The 19,254-nt window shown below is 50.9% G+C and overlaps 1 protein-coding gene across 2 annotated transcripts; it reads right to left on the bottom strand.

Moving 5' to 3' along the window:
• Window positions 1-14,182: 14,182 nt before the first annotated feature.
• PCDH8 (protocadherin 8) lies at window positions 14,183-18,817 on the bottom strand. 2 transcript variants are annotated; one of them, XM_043478268.1, is made up of 3 exons: window positions 15,990-18,817; window positions 15,597-15,804; window positions 14,183-15,146 (listed from the first exon to the last, which is right to left on the bottom strand). In XM_043478268.1, the coding sequence occupies exons 1-3, from the start codon at window positions 18,615-18,617 to the stop codon at window positions 14,770-14,772; spliced, it is 3,213 nt and encodes a 1,070-aa protein (XP_043334203.1). In that variant the 5' UTR covers window positions 18,618-18,817; the 3' UTR covers window positions 14,183-14,769. The 2 variants fall into 2 exon arrangements, with proteins under 2 accessions (XP_043334203.1, XP_043334205.1); XM_043478270.1 differs by having other exon boundaries at window positions 16,284-18,817.
• Between the last annotated feature and the right edge of the window lie 437 nt (window positions 18,818-19,254).

The raw sequence follows: 19,254 nt of genomic DNA, 5'->3' as shown, positions 1-19,254 counted from the left end.
AGGCTGTGAGGGGAGAGAGTCATCTGCAGAGACTTTTACCAACTGCTTGCCAGATGCGGGCCTGCCCTGGGCGGAGGCACAGCTGCTCTGCCCCACAGTAAATCAGATGTGAGAGGCGAGCACCATCTGGCACGGAAGCTTGGCAGAGCCCGGGAAGAGAAGTTAACTCGTGTGTGAAGTTACGACTACTGTGGATTCGCATGAGCGGAGCCGAGACACCTGCAGCCAGGTGAGCTGCCGCCTTCCCCCGGGGGCTCCTCTGCCGCTGCGGCCTCAGGGCAGCTGAGGAGGGGCCTCCCCCACCACCCAGCACCGCTCCCCCAGTCTGGGGAGTCAGGGCTGGCCCCGCTAAAGCAGCTCTGGCCCTTTAAACAGCCCTTACCTGGCACTTCTTCCCAACATCAGCCCTCCTTGCCTTGGGTTTTCTTCCCAAGAGCTGGTCTCCCTTACTTGCCAAAGGGCTTCCCTGATAGCTCAGTTGGTAAAGAATCCATCTGTGATGCAGGAGACCCCGGTTGGATTCCTGAGTCAGGAAGATGCCCCCTAGAGAAGGGATAGCTGACCCAAGGCCAGGCTACTTGCCAGGCTTCTCAAATGCAGGGACCAGATCTTATTTACGTTGTTTCCCCTCTCTGCTCTTAGCATCCTGCCTTGAACAAAGTAGATGCTCAACAAGTGAAAATGTCCTTGGCACAGGTCAGGACAAAAGGGAAGGACTGAGGAGGTAACATTTCCACCTTTTGCTCTCTGCATCCTTTTCCAGAAAACTGTTTGGTAGCTCAGCGGTAAAGAAATTGCCTGCAATGCAGGAGACCTGGGTTCGATCCCTGGTCAGGAAGATCCCCTGGAGAAGGAAATGGCAACCCACTCCAGTATTCTTGCCTGGAGAATCCCATGGACAGAGGAGCCTGGTGGGCTACAGTTCACGGGGTTGCAAAGAGTCGGACACGACTGAACGACTTCACTTTCACTTTCACTATCTGAGAAGGACCCTGGTGTGGAGCCCTATACCAAGATCACAGAGAGCAGAGCCCAGAACCAAAGTCATCTTTGGAACTGACTGACCCCATTGTAACCTTTGCCAAAAGCTGTCCTGGTCCTTACCAGCCAGCTTGCTGACCCCATATTATGCAAAAATACCCACCCTGGCATAGCACCCTAACCAAGCACCCGATGCCACCCTTCCAACAGGGATTTCCTTTGTCTTGAGGCTATAAAAATCTGCTACTAAGCCAGGAAAAGCATCGGCTCCCCCTTGAGCTGGTCTGCTGTCCTAATAGTTGGCTCTGCTTAGCCTGTCAGGAGGCTGGCCTGAGGGGCTGGCAATGCCCTCTTTATCTTTGCTCTTTGTTCTCAATAAACTCACTTCTTCCTCCAATACTCTGTGTCCGGAAATTCTTTTCCAGCCCACGCTTGGACTCCCGTGACAGCCAGCAAGTTCTTCTTTAGTGCACCTTTCTGTCTGTAACCCTGGCCCTGAAACATCCTGGTTGCCCTAATTCTCCATTATCCACTACTAAGAATCATAAATGGAATTGGAAGGCACCTTGGAGGTGGGCATTTTACAGACAGAAGCCCAGAGCTGAAGGTCTTGCTCAGGCCATGTTGCTAGTGGGTGGCAGAACAGATGTGCTGGGCTTAGTCACTCAGCCGTGTCCGACTCTTTATCACCCCGTGCACTGTAGCCCACCAGGCTCCTCTGTCCATGGGAGTCTCCAGGCAAGAATACTGGAGTGGGTTGCCATGCCCTTCTCCAGGGGATCTTCCCAACCCAGGGATTGAACCCAGGTCTCCTGCATTCCAGGTGGATTCTTTACCGTCTTGAGCCACCAGGGAAGGCAGAACAGATTACCTACCTTATTTCTTATAAGCCACCTTATTCCTGCAAGTGACTTAGTTTTCAAGGTTAACTAAAACACAAGATAGCAAAATGACGATGAAGAGCAAAAACAGAAAGCAAATAGCTTAAGATGACCTGGGAATGAAATCAAAACAGAAACATATACCAGGAAGACTGCAAACTACAAACTTGGCTCTAAAGACCTGTTTGTTAAAACAGAGGAGATCAGGTCAGAGACAAAATCCACGATACGCATGAAAGAAAAATAGCCCAGAGAAGCCCAACCCTTGTTGGTGCCAGTGCCTGACAGGCATCACCTATAAAAAATAGCTTTGTATGTTGTAAAGAAAGTCCTCAACAATATTCCAAAGGTGTACAGAGAAAGCTTCCGAGTGCGTGCGGGGTTGGTGGCTGATGTAATATGTCCCAGAAAACAGCATTTTGTTGTGGGCATGGGGGAGACTGAAAATCAAAGCCAGGATCTGTAGTCGAGGGGAAAAGCTCACCAAATTGAAATGTGAGAAAATTTTAATTCAGAGTTGTGTGACATCAGGAGTACAATAATAATTACTGCTCATGATTATGACCCAGAGGCACTGTAGATCCTAAAGTATTTTCTGAATCATATAAGAGAAGTTTTCTAAAAAAAGTTAAATCTGGTTTCTTGTCAATTTAGCACTTAATTAGGCACTGTCATCTGTTCTAGCTGTTATTTCATATATTTGTTTTATCCCCTTCAGTTAGGTTGTCATTTCTTTGAGGGCTTTGGTCCACATATAGAGCAAGTACCATGTTACTTAACAAATGCAATGTGGATCCTTTAGGTTGACTGTGGAGGGGAAAATCTCTCCATAAGGAGGGACAGCTGGACTTTTCAGTTGATTCTTCGGAGCTCTGTGAATGTATACAGCTTCTATCACAGGACTGGGAGGGGTACCGCTCTCTCTATTAATGTCATCCCTTTATTCTGGTCCTGTAGTACCTTTGAGAATAATCTGGAATATTAAATAAGACCTTGTAAAAGGCTTGGGGAAAATAATTACATTTAGTAACCTGAAACCATAGAATCTAAGTTACCATTACCAGCATCAACAGTATAACATAGGGATTAAGAGCCCAGATTTCGGAGTCAAACTATCCGGGTTCCAATTCCAGCCCCACTGTTTACTGTTTGGCCTTGGGCAGGTTATTTAACCTCTCTGTGCCTCATTTTTCTCAAGTGTAGAAAGACAATAGTGCTACTTATAGAGGCATGTGAGGATTAAGCAAACACTTCTAACAATGCCTGTACAGAGTAAATATGTGCAGACAACTAATATTATAACTGAGCACTTTTCATAGTCAGACACTTTATATGTATTAAGTCACTCTTCACATAATGCCCTAATCCAGTGGGTGTCAAAGTTTTTTGTCTCAACCTCTTTACACTCTTAAAATTTATTAAGATTTTTAAAGATTATTAAACATTTATTAAGAAAACACCCTAGCCTATGTTGTCAGAGCTGTTACTGGCCACAGAGATCTCGGCCTGACCCCAAGCCCACTGCAGCGTGAACACTGCCTTGTAAGGGGGGTCCTCTGTCCTCTAGCTGGTTGTCAGTGATGTTGGTGACTGTGAGTTGGTCTCTTCTAGAGAGGAGAGTTGCTTGAGGCATTATCCATGCATCTCAGAGCCTTACATGCTTCTCTTTGACCACGGAGTCCGTACGTTCATACGTCTGTGAGTATAGTCACCACTCACGTCTCGATCTTTATCTCGCCCACAGGGCTTCCCTGCTGGCTCCGTGGTAAAGAATCGGCCTGCCAGTGCAGGAGGCACAGGTTCAATCCCTGGGCCAGGAGGGTCCCTTGGAAGAGGAAATGGCAACCCACTGTAGGATGCTTGCCTAGGAAATCGCGTGGACAGAGGAGCCTGGCAGGCTACAGTCCATGCAGTCTCAAAGAGTTGGACACAGCTTAGTGACTAACCAACAGCAATCCTGCCCACAGCAGTGTTCAGCTGGGAACAAGAAGTGCAAGTTAGGGATGGTGGCAGCGGCAATCTTGTGGGATAAAGACACACAAAAGCCCAAGGCAAGTCGATATATAGAGTGATTCTTCAAAGCCATTTTCTTTTGTTGTAGTCAAAAAAAAAAAAAGAATAAATATGCATGTGCCTCACCAACCAGAATTGACAAATGTTAATCTTCTGTCGTATTCATTGTAGATCTATTTAAATAAAAGAAATAGAACATCACAAACAAGACTGAAGTCTCTCTAAGCTATGTCCTTTAAGAATTCATTTCACAGTTATGTTGAAGGATGGCAGTGAAGGAAGGGCAGGGAAGGACGGTTTCTCTCTCCTCCTCCCAGCTGTTCAGCTCTCCCCAGACTTGACTGTCCCATTCAGCAAACAGAAAGCAGAGTGAGTGCATGAATGTTCCTTAGTAGGCAGCTTAGCAGCTGATTTTCCCCCAGTCCACGCCAGAACCACCCCGCATCTGAGTATGCCAATCACATGCAGGACTCTTTTTGAAAGGCATCCTGGAAACACAGGAAGCAACAAACCAGAGTAGGCGCTGTGAGGATGAATCTGAACCGATGGGGCAGTGCAGGGCTTCTGGAGGCCCCTGTGGTTCCGACGGCTTCCTGGGTGTGGTGGCCTTGATGGCAGAGGCGCAAGGTGAGGGGCAGGGTAGGGGCAGCACTCTTGGGGAAAGAGAAGTGGGCCAAGTGCGTGGTGCAGTGGGGGAAGGCTGGAAGAATTTAAAGGCAGTGGAGATGGGAAACTTTGATCTGTCCATCTCTCTCTTTCACAATTGCGTGTAAGAGAGGCTAGTACAGTCAGGAAATCAAACCAGTCAAAATCAACCCTGAATATTCACTGGAAGGACTGATGCTGAAGCTCCAATCCTTCGGCCACCTGATGTGAAGAGCTGACTCACTGGAAGAGACCCTGATGCTGGGAAAGACTGAAGGCAAAAGGAGAAGGGGGCAACAAAGGATGAGATGGTTAGATGGCATCACTTATTCAGTGGACATGAATTTGAACAAACTCCAGGAGATAGCGGAGGACAGACAAGCTCAGTGGGCTACAGTCCATGGGGTCGCCAAGGAGTCAGACATGTCTTAGCGACTAAACAACAGCAGCAAATTGGAAACTATGATTTTCCAGATCTAGCTGCATTTCATGGGGATTTCGATGCTCCTTATAAGCTGAGTTTCTGTGCACTGCCCATGCCTGTTCATTCTTCCTTGTCTGGCTGGAGTTATGGGGCCTTAGCAATGCCCACACGGATGACTTGGTCAAGCAAATTGGCAGTTGTCTGAGTCCATAGTCAGGAGTAAGAGAGAGCACAAACAAGCCAGTCTTGCTCTTTTTTCCTTCCCAATCTCTCCAGCTACAGTAAATCAAGCTGCCTGACATTTTTTTTTTCCTGCCGCATCTGAATCTAATGCCCTCAGCCTAGAAATTTCCATTATATCACTCAGCGCGTGGCAAGAGCACTGGGTGTCTCTGATTAGTGAAGCTGAAGAGCAGAAATGAATCACCAGACCTTTGTATTCTAGAACATGGGTCTGGGATGAGTGAATGCAGGAGGTCGGCCAAAACACAGCCCCAGTGACTCAATTCTTCAATGATTTAAAATCAGCATAAGCCTGGGGACTTATTGTGAATAAATATCACCATTTAACAGGCAATAAGGAGAGGGGTGAGGTGGTAGGGCTGGGAAGACACCTGCTTCTGCTGATCTTTTGCTCAGTTTCCCTCGCTGTAAAACTGAGCCACTTGTCATGATCTGCTCTCGGAGGCTGTCACTGTGAGCCATATAATTTAGAAAGTGGCTTGCTGCTCGTGCTAAGTTGCTTAGTAGTATACGGACTGTAGCCTGCCAGGCGCCTTGCCTGTGGAATTCTCCAGGCAAGAATACTGGAGTGGGTTGCCATGTTCTCCTCCAGGAGATCTTGCCGATCCAGGGATCGAACCCTCATCTCTTACGTCTCCTGCACTGGCAGGGGTGTTCTTTAGCGCCACCTGGGAAGCCTAAAAGTCAGGCTTCTCTGTCCGTGGAATTCTCTAGGCAAGAGTACTGGAATGGATAGCCATTCCCTTCTCCAGGGGATCTTACAACAAATTAAAGGCAACTTCACAGCATCGAGCACTGGGCTTTATACCATGCAAGGAGGAAATAGCAGACGTAGTCTCCAACTAAACTTCCAGTCAGGGATGCAGGAATGATTCCGACTCTTCTCAGGAAACGGAAAAGGATATAGGAACTCTTATGAGCCAACTGGAATAAAAGCTAGCACACTCAACTTTCTATCATTTGAGAATCAGGTGGAGCAGGAGAGAATTCTAAGGACATCTTCAGAGTGGAAGAAAGGGAAGGAATTTGCATAAACTAATAGTGGGCTTAGAAGGGCATTTAAGGGCTGCTGGATCCAATCCCAACCCAGATCTTCTACCCCACTCATTCCATCAGTTGATTGTCATGTCTTTGCTTGAAAGCTTCCAGTGACAAGGAGTTTCCACCTCTCAAAGTAGTCTTTCTTCCTTTGAGTATCTTGCATCATTATAGATTGCTTACAGACTCTCTGTCATGAAACACTGTTGCAATAAGTCCACTTGTCTCCTAAGCCATCCTCTTTGGATATGCCCATTGGTCTGGGTCCCTGATGAGGTGTATCACTCAGTGCCTACAGGGAGCCTAGCCACCTGTGAGCAGCCTGGGTCACGCCCCCTTTTTCCCACCCTCACCTGTGTGCTGTTAAGAGGGAGGGTGAGGCAGGGAACATGACATTGATGATGGCTTGGTAGATGAGACAGGGCCCTGCCTTTTCAGCTTTAACCTCCACACTCACCCTTTTACCTTCTCTCTGCGGGGGTTGTAGGCCTGGTTTTTGTGTTTGTGGTCATTGCAGATCCTGCAGATGCTGGCTGATGTTCATATTCTACAGCTGAAATTCTCCCAGGTGAGCGCTGACCGGGTCACAGCAGGTCAGGAGGTGTGTCCTGGCTCCCCTCTGCATGGTTTCTGAAGTGCAGCAGTTCTGCAGGCTGGTCCTTGGGCCAGCAGCGTTAGAACTTCTTAGAACTGGGAACACATTAGAAATGCGAACTATGGTGTCATGGTGGTCCAAGCAGAGGCTGGGAAAGAATTTCCAGACACAGAGTATTTTAGAAAAGAGAGAATTTATTGACAACAAAGGGCTGAAATAGTGAGGGGTGCTGCAAGGACAGTGGGCTGACTTCCTGACAGATCAGGGAGCGGTGACTTTTGTGGGCTTCCGGCCAGTTTTTATAGTCTTGGGACAAAGAAAATTCCAATGGAGAGGGGAGGCCTAAAGTCATGGTTGGGGGTATTTTGGTGCCCACTTGGCCTGAAATGGAGACGGGAGCTGGCTGGTTAGGGATAGGATGGCTCATGACAATGGTTGCCATGGAGCTTGGCTAATTCTGGATTTGTTGCCCTGTGACCTCTGCCGAGGGCTCCACGTATAGGACCTCACCCCAATCCTGTTGTATCAGATACTTCTGGACTACAGGCCCAATGATCTATTTTAACAAGCCCTCCTGTTGATTCTGATTTGAAACCCACAAATAGAGGGGACACTCTTGCCCCACCCACCCACCCACCCACGTGTAGCCTGTGTGCTCATTCCTAGCTACGGTAAGGCTGCCCCAGCCTCCAGATGGGGTCCCTTCTCTCGAGAATTACCCCCAGCCTAACAGAATTCTCCTAGTTATGGAAGGTAATGCAACGTACCCCCTTTTCTGTCCAGAAATCAATGACTGATACAAGGTAGGAAAGGCTGGCTTGTTCTCTCCAGAGAGGCCCAATCTGTGCTCCCAAGCTCCTGTGGGACCAGGCTGAAACTGAGACCCCCACTGTGCTGAAGCTCCCTTTCTCTGCGGTCTCCTGCTGGCTTCTCTCCTCCTCTGAGAGCATTTTCTCAATAAACGATTTTTATGAGAATCCTCATCACAATCTGTGCCGCTCAGCAGCTTGACTCAATCACCCACGTGAGTTAAGACAATCACCCAAGTAAAGGGGAGAATCCAAGGATTTATGAAGATGTTTAAGAGCCCCATATGGGGACCTAAACATATCTAGATAATTAGGGAAATGTGCTTTTTACTAGCTTTTGCATGTAGACATGGCGTGAGAGATGCTCCGCCAGATGCACAGGGGGGAGCTCCATGGACAGTGTGGTGACCCTGAATTTCTTTAGCGCATGGAGATGGCTGACCCAGTGCTCGGCCTTCTTGCTGGACTTCATGGGCTTGTTCTCACCCTCCAGTGAGGCTGGTGATGAAGGGCTTTTGGTAGATAAGCAGAACGAATCACAGGGAGGTTAAGTGCTGGCAGAGAATCAGCTGCTGAATAAAATTGAGATTCTATTCCCACTCCCTTATTCACCATTACCACCAGCTCAGCCCTTCCTCTGAGGTTCTAGTGACATTCTTTAGCAGCAAATCCTTGCCCCTCAACACTACTTTCCTAGAATTGATAGGGAGAAAGTTTGGCAAAATAGGCTCAATAAAATAAGGGCTGCTTCACAGATGGTGCACTGGTAAAGAATCCGCTTGCCAGTTCGGGAGACTTGGGAGACACAGGTTTGATCCCTGGGTGGGGAAGTTCCCCTGGAGTAGGAAACAGCAACCCACTTCAGTATTCTTGCCTGGAAAATCCCAATGGACAGAGGAGTCTGGCAGGCTATATATAGTCCATGAGGTGGCAAAAGAGTTGGACACGACTGAGCACACACGCATGCATGCGTTCCTAGAAATGACAGGGAGAACATTGGGAAAACAGACGACTCAATAAAATAAGAGACTGCTATCAAGTGTTTAGCGTAATAAGTGATCCGACACTTTCATCAACTTCACGGTTTGCTGTGTCTGCCTGGAACAAAGTGGAGGTTTGACAGTTATCTGGAGTATTCGGGCCATGTGGCTTCAGGTATCAATGGGGACTAAGACCACATCAAGTCTCTAGAGGTCGGGGGCTCACACACTTCTCGTGCTCACAAATTCCCATGGGGAGGGGTGGCATTATGTCCCTGGCAGGGGGTCTTTTGGTACCACTTTGCCTGGTGTGGAGACGGGAGCTGGCTGAGACAGGAAGATGGGGAGGACCTCGCCTTCAGTAGGTAAGGTGATTTTACACATGGTCAGGGCTGGGACAACTTCTGCCTCCTCCGAGCACTAGCTGGGTGGATAGGATGCTGAATTTCTTGGTCCCTTCTGATGCTGGAGGCAGATTTAGCCCAGACCCCCTGTGGCGAAGCCTGTTGACTCGTAGACGCAGTCTCTTGGCTGTGGTGTGAACCACGACCTTTTGTGCTTGGCTCAGTGAATCATGCTATTCAGCAAGTGCTTTCATTGAATCCTCATTATGTACCAGACAATGTACCAGGTACTGGGGATGGAGAGATGAAAGACGCAGACAGTCCTTGACTTCATGGGCCGGTGGGGGCTGATGAGGGGGTGTGGCATAGGTAAGGGACCGTTTGCTAAGTGTTGAGAAAGCCCACAGCTGGTGGCTGGGAGAGGGGCTGGCGTGACTCGTGAATAATTCTGATAGATAGGAAGAAAGGGCTGGAGAAGAAGGAAAGGGTGGGGTGGGGAGAGAGAAAGAGGGGCTGAAAGTCATTGCAGGCAGAGGGACCAGGGAGCAGGGTGAGACACAAGCTGATTCTCCTGGCTGAAGCATGGGTGGGTGTTGTGGTGAGGGTTGGGGGGGTGTAGGCGGTGGGCCAGGAAGGGGCAGCAGCAGGGTCCAGTTTGGGGCCAGAGGCAGGGCCAGAGGAATGGGAATCTGGGATGCCACGGAGCAACGCGGACTTTATCCAAAGGCTGTGGGAAGTCAGGAGGGCAGTAATCAGAGGAGTGATGAAAGCAGATTTTAGAAAGGGTCTTCATGGCAGCAGCATGGAGGATGAACAGAGGGAAGCCGGTAGTGAATCCAGGGTGAGCAGGTTGGAGACTCACCCTGCAACCCAGGAGAGAAGCGATGTGAGTGGGAATAAGGTGGTGTGCCTCTACTTTGGACCAGAAAGAGTTTTTAAAAATCTCAACTCCTCCTGATAGTAGCTGTGTGACCTGTGTTACCACACTCCTTCAAATCTCACTTTCCCCATCGTAAGATGGTGACGTGGTCGCTAAGTCGTGTCTGACTCTTGTGAGCCCATGACGCTGGCCCTCCAGGCTCCTCTGTAAGTGGGAATTCCCAGGCAAGAATACTCCCTTTCCTCATAAAGTTGTGGTGATTCACCATAAAGAGCTTGGTGCAGTGCGTAAAATGCAGTGATCACTAAAAGCTGGCGTCCTTACTCTTATTCTTATGCATCCATCCTGATTTGGATAGTCCCCCTAAAAGCAGGCAGTGAAACAAAGATTTGAGTGCAGGAAGTTTGTCTGGGAGCTGGTCCCAGGGAGCACGTGTGACTGAGTGGGGAAAACGAGACGGGTAGTGAGAAAGTTCCCTGACTGAGGAAGGTGCTGCGGTGGGCAACTGGGGTTTGGATTCTCTTGCCGCTCTCAGGGAAACTGTATAGAACACAGCTCAGAGTTGTCCTTCCAAGGGATGGGAAAGCCGGGGTATTTATCCACCAACGCCTGTCCCTGATGAGCTGAGGGCTGCCTCTGTAGGTCTTAAATCCCCGGTGCTTCTAGACTTCTCTGTACACAGTTTGAATAAACTTCTGCGGGCCCAAACACTGGTGGGCTTCTCAGCAAAGTCTCAGGCCGCAGAGGCCAATGACTGGATGGAGACTCATATGGCAACCAGAAGCTGGAGTGAATACAAAAGGCTGTGGTGGGGATAGAAGCAGAGCCTCCCACCTGCTGCAGTGGAGTGAAGGAACAATTCAACAATAGTTGGGAAATGGAATCAATGGATCTTGGTGAGCAGAAGTAAGAAGTTTGGTGGCATCTTAAAATGACTTTAGTGTTTGGTCTAAATACTTAAAATGACTTTAATATTTGGTCTAAATACCAAGTATTTAGCTTGCTCTGAAAAGTGTAGAGTTTAAAACAGTTGCCAGAGGGGTAGTTTTTGTTGGCTGAGAATGATTTTGACTTGGACATGTCGAGTCAGACATGTCTTAAGATCTAGCCAAGTGTCATACTGGATTGGCAAACGGAATTTTCCTAATTCCCCATTAAACTATGCAGGCTTCACTTTGATATGTTGAAATTTCTAAAACAAGTTTCGTGGGAGCAAACCTTGCCTTCTGATGATGAGGGAAGATTTCCCCGCCCCTGCCGCAGAAGCACATTTAATCTGGTGGCTTAAGTGATGGCTTTTTAAAACAGCCTGTTGTCTCTTTCTGCCCGCTGCTCTCTTATTAGGTGACTTTGAACCTGTTGGCGAATTCCACTGCAGATTATTTCCCTCTGAAGAAATGGAATGATAAATACTCTCCTGAGTTATTGCATGGCTGTTGAAAACTAGACAGCATTTTCAAAGCCCTTTGGAATCGTTGCAAAGCACAGTGCCCCATCAAGTACTATATTACTTTGCCTTCAAAACTTACAGCGTTCCAATTATCCTGTGGTTACTGAATCCAGGACTAAAGTGAATATGCTTATTTTCTAAAGTAGAATTTTTAGATGATAAAAGCTTATATTTGCCAAGTGAGATAAACCAGATATTTAGCTAATTGTGGCACGGAATTCATCCTGATTTTATATACACACATATTTCTTTCTCTCCATGTACATGTATATTTGTATCTGGAGACATGCATCCTGTTTTCACTCTATTTCAGAATGTATTTTTCAATAGATGTGGAAACCACTTACATTTTAATTTTCTGAAGTGGTTTCTTTGATGGATATTTTATTATAGGAAGTGTAGGACATCCAAGTCAATGGGGCCAGACATAAAAAGTGAAATAGGTAAAGTCTGGCTCTAGTTCTCTTTCAAGGTGACCTCCCACGTCCCCAAGCACCTTCCAGGTCCCAGTGTTCACTGTGAAGGTACTCCAGGGTTGTAGGCCTCCACCTTCAAAGACAGATTTGTGGAACCAGCACAAACACTGAGGGCTTGTGAGTTTCCTGTGATGTTCACTTTAGCTGTGCTTGCTTGTAGAGTGTTGCTTGCAAAGCCATACTTGCTTGAGCCATACTTGCATATGAAGCTCTGGTCTCCATAGTGAAAGTGGAAGAAACAAAGGTTGCAAACCCATCTCCGAACAAGACCAAATATCCTGAGTCTGTTTTATCTTCCTGAGTGGATGGATGTGTGTGTTAGTTGCTCAGTTCTGTCTGACTCTTTGTGACCCCATGGACCATAGATCATCCCATAGACATCCTCTGTCCATGGGATTCTCTAGGCAAGAACACTGGAGTGGGTAGCCATTCCCTTCTCCAGGGGATCTTCCTGACCCAGGGATGGAAACTAGGTCTCCCGCATTGCAGATCGGGCTGCACTCATAGTAGAGACTGGCTCCGGAGGAAGGCAAGGAAAGATGAAGGTAGGATGTTTTACTGTAGGCCAGACATGGTCCTATGTGTTCTACATGTATATTATCTCATTTAACTTAATAAAGCAATATATTTCCTCAAAAATATGCTTGAGAATCAGCATTTCTCAAGAAAAAACAGAGACCTTCTTTCCTCTAGCTCCTGTTTCTCTGAGAGTTCCCTCGGTGACTCTTAGATGAGTACCCTTCTCTCTCACTTTTTTTTTTCATTTAGACAATTTTAAGGGCTGAATTTTAATTTTTTTTTTAAGTTCCAAGCAACATCAGGTGTTGTAATGGTCATTCCTCTAGGGAAAGATAGGACAGTAAAGTCAAAGAGATTTTGAAAACGAAATCTGGGGGAGGGGGGGCAGTGAAATAAGTTTGCAGAGCACAAAATAAGATGACGACAATGACATTATTTTCCTTTTGAAGGAGAAGAGCTGGCAAATGCATTCAGAGATTGGATGCTTTTAGTCTGCTAATGAGGGATTATTCATTTTTCTGCTCTGCATTTGAAGAGACTGGCTCAAGAAGAAAGCTTTGGATGTCAGAAACGGAGGTCTAGCTGGGGTCTGGCCACATCCAGCATTTTGTTCCAGAAGCTGAGGTCTGTCTGGGCTCTTTGAGCTGGTCAGGTGTATTTTCAGCTCATCTGCCTGCAGAAACCACTGAACTCTGCACAGGCCATGGGGAGCGAGGCGCTTGTGTGCGCCCACCCTGCTGTTGAGCTTGGAGCCACCACTGGTTTCAATTATGACTTCAACAGGCAGCTTTGAGGGCTCCACTATTCATTACAGCGCCTCACTCTCTATAATTAGTAATAAAGGAACACAGGCACTTCACAAATATAAAGTGCTAAACAATAATCAGGCAGTAAAGGCAATGCATTGGGACTTTTCTATTTAACTCTTTGTTTCTTTCAAGTTAAAAAGAACAAAAACACATTTCACTATTTCATTTTATTTTCTTGCCTTGAATAATCTTGGTTAAATCTTATCCTGGCCACTGACTAGCTTTGTGACTTTTGAGTGTCTTACCTAAATTGTGTCCCTGCTTCCTTATCTGTAAAATGGAAATAATGATAGTTCCCATTCTCAAGGGGGATGTTTGAAGATTAAATGAGATAATTCATGCAGAATATCTTTGTAAGGAGCTTCACTCATATAAAAGCTCATTCAGGAAATGTTAGCTCTCATTATTAATTTCTAATAAAATGAATGCACAGAGTATAAGACAGGTGTAAGTCTTTAGTGTGTGTGTGTTTAAAAACCTTCATTACATACATTTTCAAACACAAATACACAAATAGGTTAGTATAAGCTTCTCCCCTCATACACATAAACCAATGCTAGCACTGACCATGACCAATATGTTTTGTTTCATGTAGCCTTGTGCTTTCTTCTAGAATATTTTAAAACACATCCCAAGCATCATTTCACCCATAAGGTTGAGTTTCTTTTTGGTATTAAAATCCTTAATATTTAAGCTAAGAGCTTCTTGGGTCTATCTCATCTTAACCTTGAACCCCAGTCCTTAGGAGCTACAGCAGTTAGTAAAAGCTTTACAGAGGTTTAATTAGTGAAAGAACAGTCCAAACTCAGTTTTCCTCCACTTTTTAGTACCTGTTCCATAAAGATTTGTTGAGTAAATAAATGAGGGCAGGAACTTTATAGCATGCCCGATGTATATGGAGAGGCATATGTTTTACAAAAGCAACCAATATACTTGACTGAGACACCAATACTTGAAATTCCACAGGTTTAAATTTGCTGTGAACACTAATAATGCCCAAATAATTAGCACTTGAAAAAAAGTTTAATTCTGCTACTCAGATTATTTGTGAAAGCTTGACTGTAGGCAACTGTAGGAAAAGCAATTAGCAGATTCTTCAAACACACGACAAATCCTTTATTACTGTGCTTATAAGTGACAGGGTTTACAGAAAACCAAATGTAATTAAATAACAATTGAACTTGAAATCTACCACAGACTCAAGATATACAAGTTATACTCGGCCAGGCAAAACTTCTCAAACACTAGGTTGTTTCGGGTGAGAGATAAATTTCCATTAAGTAATCCCAACATATTTTTTTTTGTCTAACAGACAGTTCCTTTGGCAATAACTTCCACTTTAGCTTTTATTATATAAAAATATAACAAAATTTCATTATATACAAACATTACATTACACCATGTACAGGTTAAAAACACTAAGAAAATGGCAAGCCGCAAGGGAAATGAAAGTCAATAGCATGATAAGAAAAAATTAAATACTGCACACATTTCATAAAAATTACATTAACTACATTTTTGTTTGCAAATACCAAACAGTACCAATGTGATTGGAAATAGCTTCCAACAACTTCATTTTAAGGCACATCTTGCATATTTCTATATACAACACTGAAACTGGTCAATAACTTAGGGACATCTCTGGAGTGACCTGTGTATGAGTGACAACATGCAGCATGGGTTTACACATTTTCATTGGCTTCCTTCTTTGGGGACAGGTACCTGCCAGGGGGGGACTGATACAAGGGCACCCCGATCTCCTGCAAGTCTGGCAGCCTCCCTGGACGAGGAGGGGAGAGCAGAGTGACTGTCCTGTCATAGTCTCTGTGCAGCACCTTCTCGTAGACGCTCTGCAGCCCCACGGTCTTGGGCAGCTGGGCCTGGTAGAAGTTGTCCCTGCGCAGAGGATCCCGGGGCAGGGAGGTGCTCTTGCAGAAGGTCGACATCTGGGCTGGGGGGTGAGTCGAGGCGTGTGTGCTGGGCCCTCCAGCGCAGGAGGGGCTCCAGCAGCGGTCAGAGTGGCCCAGGATCTTACACTCCGCGGTGCACGCCCACAAGCCTAACAGAAAGGAGAAACACAAGCACGATGGTTACTGAGGTTACACAGACGGTCAGGGTCAGGGCGGCTGAGCAGGGAAGCGTGTAAGATGAACGCCCTGGTTCTAGATCTGAAATGAGCCCTGTTTCCTGTAAGGCCGCCTTAATACGAAGCTGCCTAGGCTTTAGGGAAGCAATAAATAAATAAATGAATAAATAAATAAAGGAATTCCCCTTCTCAGCTAGTAACCTAACAGGATGGGGGGTTTATTTAGGCGCTGGCGCTGTCTCAACACGGCATTTTGGCATTCTCCGTTTGAGGCAGGCTGGAAACCGGAACTCAAGGACAGAAAAATGCGGGGATGGGAGAGCGGGGATCTGGAAACCGAGATGCAGAAGAGAGACCCCGACGGAAAGCAAGGGCGGGGTTGGGGGGCGCGCGCTGAACCCGGCGTGAAGGAGGAGCCCTCACCGCTCTGCATGTGGTTGATGAGGTCCTTCTTCAGAGCGTCCCCGCTGATGTCGGAATCACTGTCGTTGAAATCACTGTCCCCTTTGCCGCTGTCTTTGCCGCTGAACTTCTCCGCTTCTCGGCCGGAGATGGTGTTGAAGGAGTGTCCCTTCCAGACCGCCACAGGGGGCGCCGGCTCCTTGCCGAAGCCCGGGGAGGCGCCGTAGGGCTGCAGCCGGGGATGGGGGCAGCAAGCAGGGGTGAGGGTTGGACAGAAAACAAAACAAAACAAAAAAAACACAAGTGCGACAGGTTAGGCGTCTCCCGCGCACGCACCCCCAGGCCCCTCCAGTCCCTTCCCCCAGCCTGTCCGCGGAGCACCGAGCGCGGCGCCCGGCCGAAGGAAGGCCTCACCTCGGCGTGCGCGCCGCGGAGCCGCTGCTGCCCCTCGAAGTGACAGGCGCTTTCCCCGGTGGCACCGCCGCCCTCTGAGCCCGGCACTTCGGCCGCGGCGGCGACCGCGGGCGGGGGCGCGTCGGCCGCGGGGCTGCCAAAGGGCGCTTTGCCGCTGCCAGGGAAGGTGAGCACGTCGAACATGTTGGGCCTGGGCCCGGCTCCCCGGGCGGCCTCCTCCGGGGAGCCGGGAGCCGAGGCTCCGCCGCCCGCCGCCCCGGGCCGCTCTTCCCGGCGGGGCCCCCCTTTGCGCACCTCCTTCTTGCGGCGGTTGCAGGTGGTGGCGATGGCGATGATGGCGGCCAGCAGCAGCGTGCAGCTCCCGGCCAGCACGATGATGACGATCAGCGGCGTATCCCACTGCAGCGCCGGCCCCGACGCCGAGAGCCGCGAGCCGGGCGGGCGAGAGCGCTCCGGGTTCCCCGCGCCGGCTGGCGACGCCAGCCCGCGTCCGCCGCCCGCCGTCACCACGAAGCTGACGGTGGCGGTGGTGGAGAGCGGGGGGCGGCCGCCGTCGGAAATGACCAGCAGCGCCCGGAACACTCGGCCGGGCGGCTCCTGCGAGAGGTCGCCGGTGAGCACGATCTCCCCGGTGCGGCGGCCGATGGCGAAGGCTTCTCGCGGCTCCTGCTGCAGCAGGTCGAAGGCCAGCTCCCCGTTGGCACCCTCGTCTGCGTCCCGGGCCTGCACCCGCGCCACCGCCGTGTCCTTCGCTGTGCGCCCGGGGACCGCCACTTCCAGGGAGCCGTTAGCCGGCGCCGGGTGCACCAGGATCGGGGCGTGGTCGTTCTGGTCCAGCACCCGCACTTGCACCAGGGCATTGCTGGAGAGCTGAGGGGAGCCGCCGTCGCTCGCCTGGATGCGCACGTCGAGCTGGCGAAGAGTCTCATAGTCGAAGCTGCGCAGCGCGTAGATGGCCCCCGTCGCTGGGTCCACGGAGACGTAGGTGGACACGGCGCCCCCAGCCCGGCCCACCTCGGCCTCTAGCAGCCTGTAGGTGACCTGGCCGTTGCGGCCCAGGTCCGGGTCCCTGGCGGCCACCGTGGCCAAGTAGGCCCCGGGCGGGTTGTTCTCGCGCACTGACACCTCATAGACTGGCCGCGTGAAGAGCGGCGCGTTGTCGTTCTCGTCGCCCACACGCACCGTGTAGGGCCGCACGGTGCGCAGCGGGGGCGCGCCGCGGTCCTCGGCCACCAGCGTCAGGTTGTACTCGGAGATGCGCTCGCGGTCCAGGGACGCCGCGGTCACCACCAGGTAGCTGCCCGCGTAGGCCGGCTGCAGCCGGAAGTGCTCGTGCCCGTAGAGGGCGCAGCGCACCTGCCCGTTGGCGCCCGAGTCCCTGTCCGAGGTGCTGACCAGCGCCACCAGGCTCTCGCGCGCCGCCCCCTCCGGCACCAGCGAGACGGCGCCCGCCTCTGGCGTCCCAGGCCCGGCCGAAGAGGTCGCCTCCGTTCCCCCAAGAGCGGCGGCGGCGGCGGCGAAGGGCGAGGCAGCAGGCGCGCCCGGGGCGGCCAGCGGGGTGATGGAGATGTCCGGAGCGTTGTCATTGACGTCGCGGAGGCGCACGATGACCTTGCAGGTGGTGGCGCGAGGCCCGGGGCCGCGGTCCTGCGCCCGCACGTCCAGTTCGTAAGTGTCCTGGCGCTCGTAGTCCACGGGCCCCGCCAGGGTGAGGCGGCCGGAGCGCGGGTCCAGGCGGAAGAGGCGGCGCGCCTCGGGCGGGGTGCGGGCCCCGAAGGCGAACACCACGTCGCCGTTGGGGCCCTCGTCGGGGTCCGCCGCGTCCAGGTCTAGCAGGAGCGAGCCCACGGGCGCGTCCTCCGCCAGCTCCACTTCGGCCACGGCGCCCTGAGGGAAGGCCGGGCTGTGGTCGTTGGCGTCCAGCACGCGCACGCTGAGGGCGGCTGTGGCGGAGCGCGGCGGACGGCCGCCGTCCTGGGCCACCAGCCCCAGGCTGTAGGTGGCCTGGCTCTCGCGGTCCAGCTCCTGCAGCAGCACCAAGTCGGCGCACTGGGCACCGTCCGCGCGCGTCTGCAGCTCCACGCGGAAGGGGCTGTGGGGCTCGGCCAGGCGCACGCTTTGCAGCCCGTTGGCGCCCACGTCCTCGTCCACGGGCACCTCCAGGGGGATGCGCGTGCCCACCGCAGCGCCCTCGGACACCTCCACTGGAATCTGGGCCCGGGGGAAGCGCGGCTCATGGTCATTGATGTCCCTCACCTCCACCTCCACGTGCACCAGTCGGAACTGCTCCTGGGAGAAGCTGACCACATCGAAGGCCAGCACGCACTGAGGGGCCTGGCCGCACAGCCGCTCTCGGTCCAGGCCCGCGTCCCCGACGGTCAGCTGCCCGTCGCCCTCGCGCACTCGGATCAGCGAGCTGTTGAACTGCTTCATCAGGCGGAAGCTTGTGTCTCCGGACACTTTCATATGCAGGTCTTCGGCCAGGGTCCCGATGACCGTGCCGGGGGCATCCTCCTCGAAGGTGCTGTATCTCACAGTCTTGCTCTGGGCCACCGAGAGCACCCAGCAGAGGCTGAAGAGCTGCAAGGGAAAAAGGCAGGGGCTGCCCCCGCGCCTGGCTGGACTCATGCCGCCAGCCCCAAGCGCTATTCCAAAACGCTGAGCGAGCGATTTCCTCTGTGGTTTGCAGGTCCGGGCGTGAGTCCCAGGCTCCCGAGTGCACGCTTTTTTGGCGAGCCGTGTGCAGGAGAAGTCTGCAGGCTGCAGCTCCAAGGCTCCGGCGGGCTCGGAGGACTCGTGGATCCCGCCCACACTCCGCACCTTCCCCTTCGCTCTTCGGGCTGGAGCTGCTCGGCTCTGAGCCGCCTCCGCTTTTATAGCCGCCGAAATGCAAATCACCCGAACTGGGCAGCCAATGGCGGCCTGGCTCTCGCGCTGCCGCTACGCCAGCCCCTGACGATCCCGTTACGGTGGAGGGGCTTAGAGGGGAAAACAAGAAAGGGAAAATAGAGAATCCTTCCTTTGTTTCTTTAACTCCTTTGGCTTTTTTCACCTCTCGTCAGCGCTCTGCGTGCAGAGGGGTTGGCACAGGTCGCCGGCGTTACAGGAGCGGATGGTTCTGTTAGTTGTGACCCTCCTGTACCGGCCGCTTGAGCCGAGAGCAATCGCGCTGGGATTTCGCCCTAGTGGCTCGAGACCCCACACCCACTCTGTTTTTGTTTTTGTTTTTTTGCACCCCAGAGGCTTTGAAATCGCTCGCCGCCCC

The sequence above is a fragment of the Cervus canadensis genome, chromosome 9, assembly GCF_019320065.1.
Source record: "Cervus canadensis isolate Bull #8, Minnesota chromosome 9, ASM1932006v1, whole genome shotgun sequence".
NCBI lineage: Eukaryota > Metazoa > Chordata > Mammalia > Artiodactyla > Cervidae > Cervus > Cervus canadensis.
Note: the sequence above shows the minus strand (reverse complement) of the source record. Positions and strands in the feature narration are given on the sequence as shown.